Genomic DNA, 15,384 nt, shown 5'->3' with positions numbered 1-15,384 from the left:
ACTTGATTTTTTATTTTTGTATTTTTAAAACATTTATTTCTATTATAGAGTCATACATAACCAAACATCAATGTTGATAATCATTTCAACTCCATACTACCAAACATGCAAAATACTTTCACCAAAATTTATTACCATTATAAGTATTTGATTCTCATTCCGTTTCCAATTCCCATTTGCGAACCAAACAGGCAAACACACTTATTTTCAACATGCTAATAGTGCCCTAATCTAGACGAAATGAGGAATTCACGAGATTTGAAACGAACAGATATAATAAATTCTACTTCTTATAGTCATTAATATAATTATTATTTAATAAAATTTAACACAAAATTGTACAGTTTGCTGGCACAAGAATTACACCGCGCACCACTTATCTCCATATGGAGATAGGGTAACGAACACAACACATAAATTCAACAACAATTAAAAAAATTACAACAGACTGCAACTCTCTCTATGTACTCAGAACTTATCTCTCTTCGGTAACTGATGGCACGGACGCAAAACTGTCGTTCTCATTGACAGGAGTTTTGGATTTATTAATATATGAACGAGCAACATCTAACATTAGCTCCACCTCCTTTTTATACTGGACAAGTGAGAAAAGGTAGGGAGAATGATTGAGAATTGCAAAATATTTGAAGGAAACAGCTTACCATATTCAAGACATACCTCATTAATTGCACCAGCCTTAATTTTAGACTGCATTACACACCATTTCTTAAAATGTGCACCTGTTAAAATTGAGTGTTTTGAAAATATCAAGAAAGAGTTCCTTATTCATTGAATTAAAAAAAAAAAAACAAAAAAAACAAAATCACACTTGCAACTATTTTAGGGACAGACGGGGTATACTGATAAAATGCGATGAAGGGATGTAATGAAGAAAATAGAAACCCGGTAAAAAGTAGGTAGAAGTGAAGATTTCAACAGGCAGTCACTTAACAATATGAACAGATTTCAATTAGCAGTTTTAACAATGTTGGGCAAGTCTATAATTAGCATTTTATTACCACCAATATATTAAATTAGTATATACAAAATAAATAATTACAAGCACATGTTCCTAATGAGATTTGAACACTTAATGTTAGTATGTTTGTAATTATTTTTTTGGACATATTAATGTAATAATATATTAGTGGAAAAAATAATTAATTTTAAATATTTATAAAATAATATGAGTTAATTCCATTTTTGGTCCTACCTAGATTAATATGCGATAATCCACTTTTAGTCCTCCTTTTTCAAAACATCCATCTTTTGTCTTAGTATTATTGTTGCATGACTATTTTTTGTCCTATATAAATAAAATCGTTTAAATTTTGTAAAATACAACGACATTTAGGTCTTCAATTATGAAGTTTTTCAAAAACATTAAAATATATATATATATATATATATATATATATATATATATATATATATATATATATATATATATATATATATATATATATATATATATATATATATATATAACGGGTTAACAATATTTTTATTGATCGAAATTGTCTTTTATTTAACGATATTTTAACAATTTTGTTGACGGAGGACAAAAAATGATCATGCCAGAATAATACTAGAACCAAATATGGATGTTTTGAAAAAGGACTAAAAATAGATTATCACCTATAAATCTAGAACCAAAAATGGAATTTAACTCTAATATGAGTTATAATATAAATATCATGATGTGGCAACAATGATGTCAGCGCCACATAAACTAAGCTAACGGTAATATTAACACTGTTAATTATTATCCTTAATTTCACTACTTTTTAAAATAAAGGCATAGTTATCACGGCGCCCTTTTAAGTCGCGGCGCTCCCCGACCGCCTTGTCGCCTAGGCGATGAGTAATATATATATATATATATATATATATATATATATATATATATATATATATATATATATATATATATATTCTCATATTATACAACAATTACTGTCATCATATTTTATATATTATATATATTATATAAATATAATAATAATAATATGAGAATATATATTGGGAAGAATTATATATAATATATGTGAAAATAGGCAGTGGAAATAGGCAGCCTTATTTATTATATTCTAGGAAGTTGTAGCTGCAGTAGCTTTCATTACAAAACAGAAGCAGAAAACTATTCATTTTCTCAAGGCTACAACTTTCTAGGAGTAATAAAGTAAATATAAAGTAAATAAGTCTAAACGAAGAAGCCAAGAAGAAAGAAAGAAGGAAAAGGAAGAAAAAAAATCAAGAATGGCAGTCAACGACGGCGGTGGGAGAAGAAAGAAGCACCGATGACGACCCACGGCAGTGGGACGGCGACGGCGGTGGCTGTGGGTAACTGGGTTGGCTTTCTTCTTCTCATACCATTTTTTTTAAAAAAGATAAAGTTAAAAATGGGTAGGGTTTATGGGTTTGGATGCCGAATCGGCGTCCTTGGCGCCGTCTGGGATGCAAAGGCGACGCCGGAGCTCGCCTCACCATTTTCAGGCGAGGCGAAGCCTCCAGGCATCCTATCTCCACCGACAGGACGCCAAGGCGTCGCCTAGGCGACGCCATGATAACTATGAATAAAGGGACTAAATGAAACAGAATAAAGATACAAATACTAAATTGAACAAAACACTATAGTACAGAGACTTTATAGGTACTTTGACCGAAGGATTTCATTAGCCTAGGTGTTTGACAGATAGCAGTACCTTAAAACACAAGAGGCAACCTAAGGTGTGTTTGGTTCGCACATGGGAATCAGAATCGGAATGGGTATCAAATACTTGGTAATGGTAATGAGTTTTAGTGAAAGTATTTTGCATGTTTGGTAGTAGAGTGGAATGGAAATGATTATCAATAATGATGTTTGATTATGTATGATTCAACAATCGGAATAAAGATTTTAAAAATACAAGAACACAAAATCAAGACAATTGATTCTAAATATCATGACATCCAAAACACCAATATGAACAAAAAAAATAATAATAAAAAATAAATAAAAATCTAAAAGCACTAATCAAATGAGATGAGAAGGAATAAGGGAATGAAAGGGGATGATACTGCTATTTTATTTGGATATGAGTTTTTCAATTAAGAGGGTATTTGAAATCCATAGTAGTGTTCTTTTTTTTTTTTTTTTTTTTTTGAGAGAAAAGTAGTGTTCTAAAAATCTATCAACCAAACAATAGCAATCACTTCGATACTCATTCCTTAGAACTAAACCTATCAACCAAACACACCCCCTAGTCTTTTGGTGAAAGTATTTTGCACTTTAGTATGGTGGAATTAGAATGATTTCCGAATTGATGTTTGGTTATATGACCCTATAATGGGAATAAATGTTTTAAAAATACGAAAACAAAAAATCAAGGCAATTGATCCTAATACAATGACATCCAAAGCATCAATATGAAAAAAAAAAAAAATCAAAACTAAAATCTAAAAGTACTAATCCAAACTTAAAAGTTAGATTACCAGTAAGATGGAATAATACCTTTTTTTAATTAAATAATAAAATTTTTAATTGAAGGGGTAATCAAAACTCATAATTGTGTTGTAAAAAGTTGTCAACCAAACACTAACTATGATTTTGATTCTCATTCCTAATGTGTAAACCCATAAACCAAACACACCCCTAAAATCTTTCTAGTGTAGGATAGAGGAAACTTACCAACTTTTATATCCATAGAGCAAGAGGATTCAGAATTTGTTTCCAAAGACCACCTGCAATGAATCTGATGAAAGCAAATGTACTCAGCAATCAAGTTGAATAAACACACTAAAAATTAGAATATTTCTGCATAGAGAGAGTTCAGATATAGTTCACACATCCAATTCAACACTATGAAAAATCAACTCAAAATAACTCTATTGGTCAAAAATCAGAATACATGGGTTGGTTGGTTAAAATAAATGAGGTTCTGATAGGGAACTAAGGTATCCAAATTGCATGATCTTGAGGAGCTAAAATCAAGGATTTAAAGATCGATTAACTACCCTTGATTGAGTACTTATGTTTGATTGGTTCTTACCTTTTTAAAAAAAAAAATATTTTTATGGACTATAAATAACACCTTCTCTTCAAAGGTATGTATGCAGAAAATTATTAATAGGAATCAACTTAAGTTTTTTTTTTTAAAAAAAAAATAAATAAGGGAGGGCGGAGCCCCGGAAAAACAACAAAACTAACAAAAGTAGTCACCACGGGCATGAGGAAATAGGAAGCAACTTTAGTTAAGGGGCAGGATATATTCTTGCTGGGAAGTACGATTTGTATCTCTTCTATATTGTCTCTCTTTTTTTTTTTTTTCATAAGTATGGCCAGGTTTCTACCAAAAATAAATACAGAAAGGAAGCATAGAAGTAAATTCACTCATGTCAAGTCAGTAGATTGCAACTAGCATACTATTTCAGAAGTGTTAAAGAGTCCCACATTGAAAAAATAAGAGAGAATATATAGATTTATAAGGTCATGGGTTAGACTAGCTAATTGGTTGGATTCAATCTTTTAGTGTAGTTTGGCCTATGTGCATTATAGCCTAATTGAGAGACTCTAACCCAATCTTAAAACTATATAACAAGAAGAATCTTGCCAATACACCATACTAAAGAGCTGGTTACCAATAAATGTGAGAACCAAGAAAACACAATCATATTTGGGGAATCAGAAATCAAATGAAAATTGTGAAATTTTCTATATCCACTTTTCTATCAACTTCTAAAGCTATATATCCTGGTTCAAAAGATGCAAGATGGATGAAAAAAACCTGTAAAGAGATAATCATTGACAATTCTACATGTTTCAGTGTGGCTCTCATAACTAATTATCATAAAGACACTTCAAGTAGTATAAAAACATAGGGCCACAAATTTGTAGTTTTGAGCAAAATCCACAAATTTGAGTTCACAAACATAGGATAAAAATAAAAATAAAAATAAAAACAGTTGTAGTTTTGAGCAAAAATCCACAAATTTGAGAACAACAATATGAAACCCATAGCATGATAGATACAAGCTTAGCCTACCTCAAAGTAGGATCCAAATGGTACATCAAGTGCCTGTTGTACAGTCTCGAACACCTGGAATAGTAAAAATATTATCAAAAAAGAAAAATAAAAGGGGGAAATTTCTAAATGCAAAGTGGAATTATGAGAAAAATTACAGCAGCACCGGCTGTTCATGGAAAGGTTATGATAATAATACTTACCAGCCATTTTTTATCAGGTGATAGAACAGCATGTTGATATTCTGTCATGGCTGTATCCGGTGGACACATTGGGCTGGTGCAAAGAGATCTGAATTTAATTTCTCTGACTTGACCATCATACTCTGTGGCAGAATGCCACTGACCCATCTTTAAAAAGAAACAAAGCCATATGACTAGCCTTAAATATTAGTATCATGTTTACATTTCATTACTTCAGAAACTCAGCAATATGGGAATAAATTTCTAAACAATATGGGAATGAACATAATGCAACCTTCCCAATGTATACTAAGTGCCTAATTTCTGACCAGCACATATGATTTTATGAATAGATATTCAAGTACATTTTATCATCAATCTTGGAACTTACAGTGAGATTGGAATCCTTTCGTGCTGCACGATATTCTTGTGTGAAATTTGAGCCATCACTCAGCAGTATTCTAAAGAATTCCTCAGCAGTGGATGGGAAAATATCCTAACATTTTTCATAATTTATCAGAAGAAATAAATAAACTATTTGTTATTTAAACAATAGATTTATGTCCAAGAAAGGATGAGTTTGAATATAAGACATACATTATATATACCAGAAAGCACTTCCTCTTTAATGAACGATTGGAACTTATCTGCCTTTGGCACACTTTCCTCTGGACTCTGAGCTAGTTGATTACCTCCCTTAATAGAGCTGCTATGTGCACGTAATGCTGATTGTTCCCTCTCCTGTGTAAAAGTGGATGGTGAAAAAATGAGTACAGTTTTCCATTGATATTAGTAACCCAAGTAGATAAAGCTTGACCAACAAAGCAACATATACGCTTTGAGTCCATATGGATTATGGCTTTATTCTTCTCTGGAGTGTTAAATGAGAATATTAGATCCAAAAAGAAAAGCCTAGTTCCACTTTTTAAAAATCATGACCAAGTAAATTATGGATACATATAATGCAGAAAGACTAATCAACATCTGGAAAACAAACCCTTTTCTCGGCTTCTAACATTGCATGATAGTTCTTTACTGCACGTTGCAAAACTCGCAGTGTATTGTTTCTGTTCCAAAAGGAAGCAAATTTATACCTGACCCTACCTGAAAATAGAGGAAGGACAAGTGATTCATTCCTTGGCATCCTTACAAACATAAACATGGATCAGCTTAAAATTAGTATCTAAAAATTCTATATAGGTCCATAAAAATACTATAGCTCTAACACCACTTCAAGTTGAGATGATGAATTACATGCTGACTGCTTTCACTTTACAGGTAATCATGATCAAATAAGCTCAGATAATAAATAACATAAAAGAGGGACCAAAATGAAAAGACTGAACGTTTCCATCCTGACTCAACACGGTGTAACAAAAATTAGCACAAATAGTATCTTGTGCTCAATCAGTGCATTGTGTAATAAAATATGCTCACACTAAGAATGAACATATTTGGGTTGTCATTTCATAATTCACCAATAAATTTGACTAATTTTACTCTCCCATTCCCTAAAAGTTAGGGAACAAATACATAGCCAGTAGTCACTGAAGCATTGATGAATTAAACATAGATCAGTTAGACCATTAATTAACCATCAAAAGACAGTGATTTTCCTTGTAAGTATTCTTGAATGCACACCATATTTTATAATTTCTCTTTCGATAGGCTATCCTTGTTTTCAAACTATATGAGCATAAATAGGACCCAATACAGAAATGGGATGAGGAATGTAATCATCAGACATCTTGGAGAAGAAATATATTCTAGAACCTTGTGATATTGAGAGCAAATATAATCTAAATCCTAAATCGAACTCCATAAAACAAATTTTTGTAAGGATAATAAAAATAGGCATGGAATTTACCTGATGTAGAAACAAACAGTTAAAAGAAGGTAATGTGAATTAAATAAATGCAAGTTGACCTTTTCAGCAAATGCAATGGAAAAATGAAATACAGGCAAGCAGCTGTTGCAAAGAAAATATTTCTTGTAACTTGAATTACTAACCATCAGGGTTTCCTAAAGGTGGCACACCATGGCCACCTGCACCCACACGGAGAATTATTGTGATGGCAGGGTTAATGAATGCATGCTGACTCCTCCTAATCTGGAATGCAAAATAAAGAATTGATGAAATACAATAACAGTCCAGAAGCCACCAACAGAAAGACTCATATCAAATTAACACCAAACAGGCACAATCATAATGAGGTGTGAAAGAAAATATATACCTCATCTATTTCACCAAAAGGAATGATTACCTGAAAACAAGAAACACAAAGACATTTAGTATATTTTGAAACAGGGAAGAAATTGGTAATCTTATTACATAAAATGTTGGTCCAGATGTTGAGATGATGATAAAGAACGTATAGGAAACACACTTCCTGAAAAGGAATAAAAGTTAAAAACCTTCAACTGTCTAGTTATTTACATTGTAAAAGAACGTTACAGTCCTATGATGTTTGGTTCCATTGCGCACGCGTGCACACACAGAGGCTCCTTATGCTCAATATTTATTGTTCATGTTGCCCATTACAGTATTAGTACTCTACATTTCAACTATCCATAATGGCATAACCATGTCCTAAAAGTCCATCAAGATGAAGAGAACAAAAATTTTCAAAAGATCTTGCAGGTGTGTTCAGATAAAAAGCTGTAGAGTAGGTAATATGAACTGTTTACATTTTTTTTTTTCCAAAAGTGAAACACAAACCATTGTACAATAGGGAAGGATGCCAACCTTCATTTGCTTTGAGAACACATTAGAGTGGAAGCAGATGTGCCATGAGGAGACATACATGCGCCCATGGTACAAAAAAGATCTCTCAAGTGCACAAGAATAACTATGTTCAACAACCTGGAATCTCCCTCAAGTTAGATGAGCAACTAGACTGTAGTAAACACTAGCAATTCCAAGTAGGTATTTATCCGAATCCTACAATTACAAACATTGACATAATTTAAAAGAAGATGAATAAATTCAAGAAAAATAATTTACCTCATCAGCAGGAAGTTCAAATATTGTTTGCAGTGGCCCTGGTTTCTGGTGAACTACTGTGGGCCCTTGTTTATCCAAATTAACTCTCTTTCGAGTATTAGGACCACCAAAGCCATTCAAACCCCTAGAAAAGAACAAAGAAAAATCATCACCCAATTGTTTATAAACATTAATTTTTTAATGGTTAGGTTCAATTTTGATGGTTACATTTCAACTTACAAAATCCAGCAATCAATTGCTTATTAAGAAGTCCCAAATCAATTAGTTAGTAGGTAACTAGGGATACAAATTTCTCAGTTGCTTAGCAGTTACTTCACTTAGTTATTTTCATTCATAAGTATTCTTCCTATGGCCATAATTACAAGTCAAATCAACAAATTTTTTAAAAGTACAAATATAACAAGTATGATGATAGAAAAGAAAAATATAGAGATAAATAACTTCATAAAAAGGAATAACTTAAGGCAGCACATCAATATATTATAGAGTTGCAACATGCATGATAGTAACTATTAGAACAAAATATCAAGATTCAAAAGATTAATTAACAGCCAAATAAATTGTTCTATTGTATATAGATATGATAATGAAACCAGCCTCATAAGAACTAAGGTTAATCTGCTATTTATTATTCAAAAGTTGCACACAAATTGTAAGTGTTTGCCTACCACATGGCCTTTTTTAGTTTTTCTCCCTTAAACCCAAACTCACATCATCTTCAAATAGTTTGACTATTCCATAGATAGAAAAGCAGCAATCCCGTGAGCCATTCTGGAGAAGAGCCTAAACATAAGACCGCCCCAAACATACAATACAACAAACCAGGCAGCACCAGACATCTGAATGGCTAAACAGGCAAGTCTTGTCCAAAAATATCTCAACAAAAAAACAGCAAAAGCAATAGACTTACCTAAAAGAATTCATATTTGATTTTATTGTTTCAATATGAAGACATACCTGGAAAACAAATAAGACATGATTCAATTCCAGTACAAAGAAATCTTTGCACGTCCTTTAAAGACAAGATATATTATTATTCCAAAGCATTGAATATAAATAAACAACAGCTACCTGCCCTGATGGGCTATCCAATGAATGCCATATGGCTCCAGTAGGACCTTCATTTTCAACAAGAACAGTCACTGAACCAAGAACTGCACTTTTCCAAATTATATCCCAGTCATATATCGTCACGTTGATCTGCCATGAATTCAGTAATCAATAAAGATTTATATTGAAAACATAATACAGAAACTGCAATAAATAATAAAATAAAAATAAAGCAGATTTCTTATGAAGCTCAGTTTGATAAACTAGAATCTATGTTGCATGCACAGGGCAACATGTACATGACATGGACATAAAAAATCTGAAAAATTAGGAAATGGACTTGACAGTTACGATAATCAACTATGTCGATCAACACCAACAACAGAAAATACCTTGACAGGAAGTTCATCAACAGAAAAGTTAAATTCCTCTCCCCACAAAGGATTTCTAGAACCAGGAACCATTGAACTGCAGCAGTAACAAAAGCATCAATTAAGCACACATATTTACAACTAAAGTTGATACAACAATTGGGGAATCTTGGCCATCCATCTAAAACAATGAATAGTGAGATTTAGGCCAAAAAAGAGGAGGTGGCATTTATGTAAATAAATAGAAGTTTGAATTAATAAACCATGCGTATTTATCCCAAAATAATGCGTGGTTAGGCTTCCTAATCTTTTCATGCGTATTTAGGCCAAAACAATGCAAGTTGACTGAAATAATACATGTTTATACCGTGTATTTAACCTAAAATAATACATGTAAAAGAAACCATGCCTATTTATTCCAAAACAATAAAATAAAACAAAAATAATGCTGATTTTCCCCAACATAATGCAAAAAATAAAAAATAAATAAATAAAAAATATCTGCATATTTACAAAATGCCACCCTTCTGAATATGTTTAACAGGTTTTCCCAAAATGATGCTGTTTTTTTTTTTATCCAAAACAACGCCTTTTCTCCCAAAATGATGTTCTTTTTCTCTTAAATAATGTAATAAAAGCTATGTTCATTTAAGTATAGATGTCATCCGACTACTATCTTCAGTGACTGAGATTTATTCTCATTTCTCACACTAGGCACTATTCTCATGGGATCTCATCATATGTATATTAACACATATTTGTTTAATAACTAATAAACATTAAGTGGGCAGAAAAAGTTACCAGAGATGATTCCTATAAAGAATAAAACACCAAGCAATACAGAACTAGAAGCCATATATATTCAGTTAAATAATACTCTATCATTCTGTGAGTCTGTGACACTTTTATAACCTGTTTATCACATCCTTCTAAATATAGATGCCTAACAAACCAGTAAAGTGGCAGGAGGAAATTATGAAAATAAGAGAATCATACTACCCTAAAATGTCAATCAACATAAAAGTGCAACATTCTGATTTTTTAAGAAGTTATGTACTATCCAAAAAACAGAGCACCAAGCTGATTATTGTTACTACATGCAACATACATTGAAACACACTGACCCCCAAATTACGTGGACAATGTGGATTGACAAAGCTTAAGAGGCCCATATGTTGATCTGCCCATCTATTAATTTCCCATCGCACTAAAACTCTAAAAGAGTTTAAACCTTATTTAATTTATTTTTGCTGCTCTTTGAACTTGCAAACCAGGTAAAACTATATCTTAGTGTGACTAGCCAATTGGTACACCACAAATTAACTATCAGCCCCACAAAGTTTATGCATTATCCATGAGTATAATTTTCTTCTCATTTCAGAGGATGGAAGGAATCTTTAAAATTTTCCTTTCACAAAGCTCATACAACTTCTGCAAAGTGAAGATGCTTTGGGCAAGCCTTGCAAAACAATCTTTTGAGAAGCTAACTGTCAGCTATTATAGGGATTTTAAAAAGTATTGACTTTTCATATAATATTCATGGATATTTCAAATGTAAGAACAAACAAATAAAAGCAGGCTCATTTACATTCTAATTGAATCACACTCTCAAACTGGAGTCCCAGAATATAGAACACCTTAACATCCTTAAGTTGACATAAATGAAGATACTTAAATATTTTTCCATATAGATAACATTAGTAGATCTTGAAATTACCTTCTCCACATGCTTACTCTTTATGTCGTAATGTACAGAAAAATAATCAGAATTGTAGTAGGACTCAGAAGTAAAGGTGACTAGTTGTCTTCTACATAGTTTCAATTCTAGGTTATGCAGTGCACTACTCCATCTGTACTAAGATCTGAACATTAAATATTTTACCTGAAACGCTTTTGTGTACCACAAGTTATGATTGCGTATGGATCTGATGTGCCATTGAGATTAGCAGCAACAAGATTTTTAGCAGCTAACAGTTCCACCTTCGTGCATAGCAATGTTAAAAGTAATCAATTAATGAATTTCTAACAGATTATCAAATTAAATTTATCTTGGTACATAGATTCATGCATGAAAGAAGAAGGCATAAAAGTATTATCAAAGTTTGAAAGGTACCTTAATTACATATGCAGAATTACTTTGGTAATCACCTGTTAACCGGCCCATCTACAAAATAAGTGCAGGACTGCATGTCAAACAAGTGGAAAATTACTTCATGAAAAATGGTAACGAAAAATTTTAATCGACCAGCCATCTGAATATCATATTATGGCACACAATTTACTCAAGGGACCATACCTGTGCGAGCTAGTAGCAATTAAACATTATATCACTCACAATTTACACCACTTCTAAACATAAACCATCATGGACTTATTTCAAACTCTATGACAAGGTAAGGTATCAACAAATAACTTAAGTTAAAAAGATTACTTGCTGCTAACAATTGACAAATTTTGAGGAATGATATTACCTCATGAGATTCATTTAATATCTTGAATATTAACCAACTGCTCCATACCAAAAGCTAACTACAACTCTTGATGTTATGCATCATCTTTTAATAGGAAATTGTAGGGCATATGATCAGAGCCATTAGACTGTAATATAAAATGACAATCAAATGATCAATTATGTACGGAGTATCATACTCTGTCCAAAATCAAGGTTGAGTTTTCTAAGTTTTCTTTTTACTCCAGTGTTCTTATTTTTTCTCTATGAATAAGAAAATGGAAAAGTATTTTCAACACAAAACTACATATTCTCATGGACATTGATTTTATGCTTTCCAAGGAGAGGAGCCTTTTCTAAACTTGCTCATCCACCATAAAAATTTTCTTCAAATTAAAACCATAACACAATATAACTTTAGAAAATCAAATGTTGATATTTCTGAAGTCAATAACTACTCTATATAACATAATAATATTATTATTAGCTACTCCCTCGGTCGCATTTTACCTGTCATGTTTACTATTCATTGATCAAACCAACTCTTTCTTATTTGCTTATTTTCTTTAGTATTTTTAAATTATTTTTAAACTTAATTTTTTGTGTTTTCAAAAACAAATAGTACTTTTAATGTAGTTTCTAAATATATAAATTTTATATACAAATACTAAACTTAATATTATGACAATTGGATTAAAAATAACTTCAATCAAACCTCATTAACCGAATCAGACATATAAAATGGGACGGAGGGAGTATTAAAAAACCAATAAAACTTAAAATCTAACATAAATGCAACACTGTTATTCATCAGTATTGCTTCAATTTTTAGATATTCCATATTCATCTTCTAAATTTCTGGAAAAAAAAAAAAAAAGAGTAAGGTCTTAATTTTTCTCAAATTTCATATCACCAGAAAGGCCACTTTTTTAGTTCCCAACCAATACACATTTCACAACAATTTCCACCCAGTTCTCCCCTTATTACAATATTACCTAACCACATGATACTACAGCAACTTTTAATTAAACTAAAGCATTACCACCTCCTTTCAAAAAAAAAAATTAATAATAAAAAAAAAAAAAAAGCATTACCACCATTTCACTGATCAACCAGAAGAAATTACAGAACTAACCCCTTCTTTGTGGTAGAAATTGCATATCTCATGGACTTTGTTTTATGCTTGTGAGAGAAGAGCTTTTTCTAACTTGCTCATCCACCATGAAAAGTTTACTTAAATTCAGAACCATAACTCGACAGAAGTTGAGAAAATTAAATTGATATTACTGAAGTCAATAACTACTGTACAAAACATATTACTACAACACTGTTATTCATTGTTATCTCTTAGAGAGTTCAACATTCTATATTCATCTCCTAAGTTTCAGTACACAATAACAAAGTAACAGGCTTCACTTTTCTCAAATTTTATATCACCAGAAAGGCCACTTTCTTCAGTTCCAAACCAATACAATTTCTCAGAAACTTCCACTCCGCTCCCCCCTGATCACCTAACCAACTGATTCTGAAATCGACTTAACCAGAAATTAAAGCATGACAACCATTTCAACGATCAATTGCCGAGCAAAAACAAACTTTGTTTCCTAACAAGAATACGGCTAAAACGGATAATTGAAAGCGAAGTGGAAACTGACCTCGTCTTTATCTTCAAGTACGTCGACAGAGTCCCCGGCGGAGCCACGATCGTCCACACCGGCGTATTCGCCGAGTGTGAACAACCAATACGCGAAGACGAAGAACGCCGCGGCGACGACGGTGACCTGCACCTCCCACCACGACGGCACCAGGCATTCCAGCAACGCCGTCTCCGTCGTCATCTCCGGTCCCTTGCCGCGTGCGTGAATTGAACGGAACCACAGCAAATCAACAGCAAGTCAGCGTAGATGAAAACGAACAATATCGGAATCAAAGTAAACGAAAGAACATTCTTTATTCCGTTACATATATACATATTTTTGTATATTAAAAAACAGAAGAGAGAGAGAGAGAGAGAGAGAGAGAGAGAGAACAGTAAACACGCAGTGAGTGTGAAGTGCGTGAGGGAGAGAGACAATTGGGTCAAAGAAGGGAGGGAGAAGAAGGAGGTTGAATGGGACGGGACGTCTTCGAAGGTTCCGCACAGTAGAGAATTAAATACTCCTAGTTGACTGTGTAATGACCGATTTAGCCTTGGTACCTAGGCGTTCTTACGGTGGGTCAACAGGAATAAACGGGTTGTGGAGGGGTTATTTTGGCATCCAGTATAGTTTGTTTGTCTTATTTATAACGCCTAGAATAGAAAGATTGTTCTTTGCATATTGCACAAATTTTACACGCCAACACAATGTTTAGACTTTAGAATAATATTATGGTTATATGGATCTTCTTTTTTCTTTTCTTTTTCATAATGCAAATTGAAGAGTTAAAGTATTTTTCACGAATGTAATTATTTTTTTTTTAGGCAAAATCTTGTGGCGAGGATCCGTGAGATGGATTAGATTGTAGACAATTAGGTGTGTAAGTGTTACATTTTCATTTATAAGTATTACAATATTTATCATTGGTAACAATTAATTTTACCCTAAGGTCTTGTCTGATTCACGAAAAATATTTGAGAGAAAATGAAATTGAAATTTCATGAAAAATAAATTATCAAGAAGATTGATTTCATGGTTTGGTTGGTGAAAAATGAATTTTTGGGATTGATTTTATTGTTTGGTTGGAGTTTGAATAGTTAGGAATAATGAGTGTAATGACTAAAATGCACCTAAATAGTAATAATGGTAATAAAAGTAATAAGCGCAAAATTGTCCAAATACTTTTTTTCCAACTTTCATGGAAAATAAAATACCACCCGCCAAGCACCTTATGCTTAGATGGCATGTAGTGACCTCTTCTATGTGGGAGGTCATGAGATCGAGAAAATATGTTTGAACAGCTACTACAATGTAATAGAGTTAGTAGCATTAAAAAAATATCACCCCTCCCATTGAAAAACTTTTTCGTCAAAACTAAGGAAAACATTTTCATGTGGAAAAAAAATTTCAATGAACCAAAAGGAGGAAATTTTTGTTTTCATCAAATAAACTTTATCCATCTAACCAAACATGATCTAATAATATCGCAATTTCACATATATATATATATATATATATATATATATATATATATATATATATATATATATATATAAGTATTACAATAACTATCATAATTAAAGATTTATTTTTAATTTAAATTGATATTAAATTATCTATAATAAGTATTACACTTTCTTTTGAAAGTAACATTTCACATATAACTATTACAATATGTATATTAGAAT

At 32.1% G+C, this 15,384-nt stretch overlaps 1 protein-coding gene and 1 long non-coding RNA gene across 4 annotated transcripts; both read right to left on the bottom strand.

Moving 5' to 3' along the window:
* Window positions 1-287: 287 nt before the first annotated feature.
* Window positions 288-14,161, bottom strand: LOC109183530 (BAG-associated GRAM protein 1-like). 3 transcript variants are annotated; one of them, XM_019333629.1, is made up of 18 exons: window positions 13,715-14,157; window positions 11,724-11,774; window positions 11,493-11,590; window positions 9,632-9,707; window positions 9,261-9,389; window positions 9,100-9,146; window positions 8,190-8,313; window positions 7,932-8,048; window positions 7,420-7,449; window positions 7,196-7,295; window positions 6,183-6,289; window positions 5,783-5,926; window positions 5,577-5,681; window positions 5,207-5,353; window positions 5,025-5,078; window positions 3,671-3,734; window positions 679-740; window positions 288-595 (listed from the first exon to the last, which is right to left on the bottom strand). In XM_019333629.1, exons 1-18 carry the CDS (start codon window positions 13,895-13,897, stop codon window positions 476-478), a joined length of 1,758 nt encoding a protein of 585 aa, XP_019189174.1. In that variant the 5' UTR covers window positions 13,898-14,157; the 3' UTR covers window positions 288-475. The 3 variants fall into 3 exon arrangements, with proteins under 3 accessions (XP_019189174.1, XP_019189176.1, XP_019189175.1); XM_019333631.1 differs by having other exon boundaries at window positions 11,724-11,793; window positions 13,715-13,812; XM_019333630.1 differs by lacking the exon at window positions 7,932-8,048 and having other exon boundaries at window positions 13,715-14,161.
* LOC109183532 lies at window positions 4,051-4,303 on the bottom strand. The gene is made up of 2 exons (XR_002054567.1): window positions 4,229-4,303; window positions 4,051-4,119 (listed from the first exon to the last, which is right to left on the bottom strand). It is a non-coding gene; the product is annotated as an uncharacterized LOC109183532 (long non-coding RNA).
* Window positions 14,162-15,384: the final 1,223 nt, after the last annotated feature.

Source organism: Ipomoea nil, unplaced genomic scaffold (assembly GCF_001879475.1).
Source record: "Ipomoea nil cultivar Tokyo-kokei standard unplaced genomic scaffold, Asagao_1.1 scaffold1129, whole genome shotgun sequence".
Classification (NCBI taxonomy): Eukaryota; Viridiplantae; Streptophyta; class Magnoliopsida; order Solanales; family Convolvulaceae; genus Ipomoea; species Ipomoea nil.
Note: the sequence above shows the minus strand (reverse complement) of the source record. Positions and strands in the feature narration are given on the sequence as shown.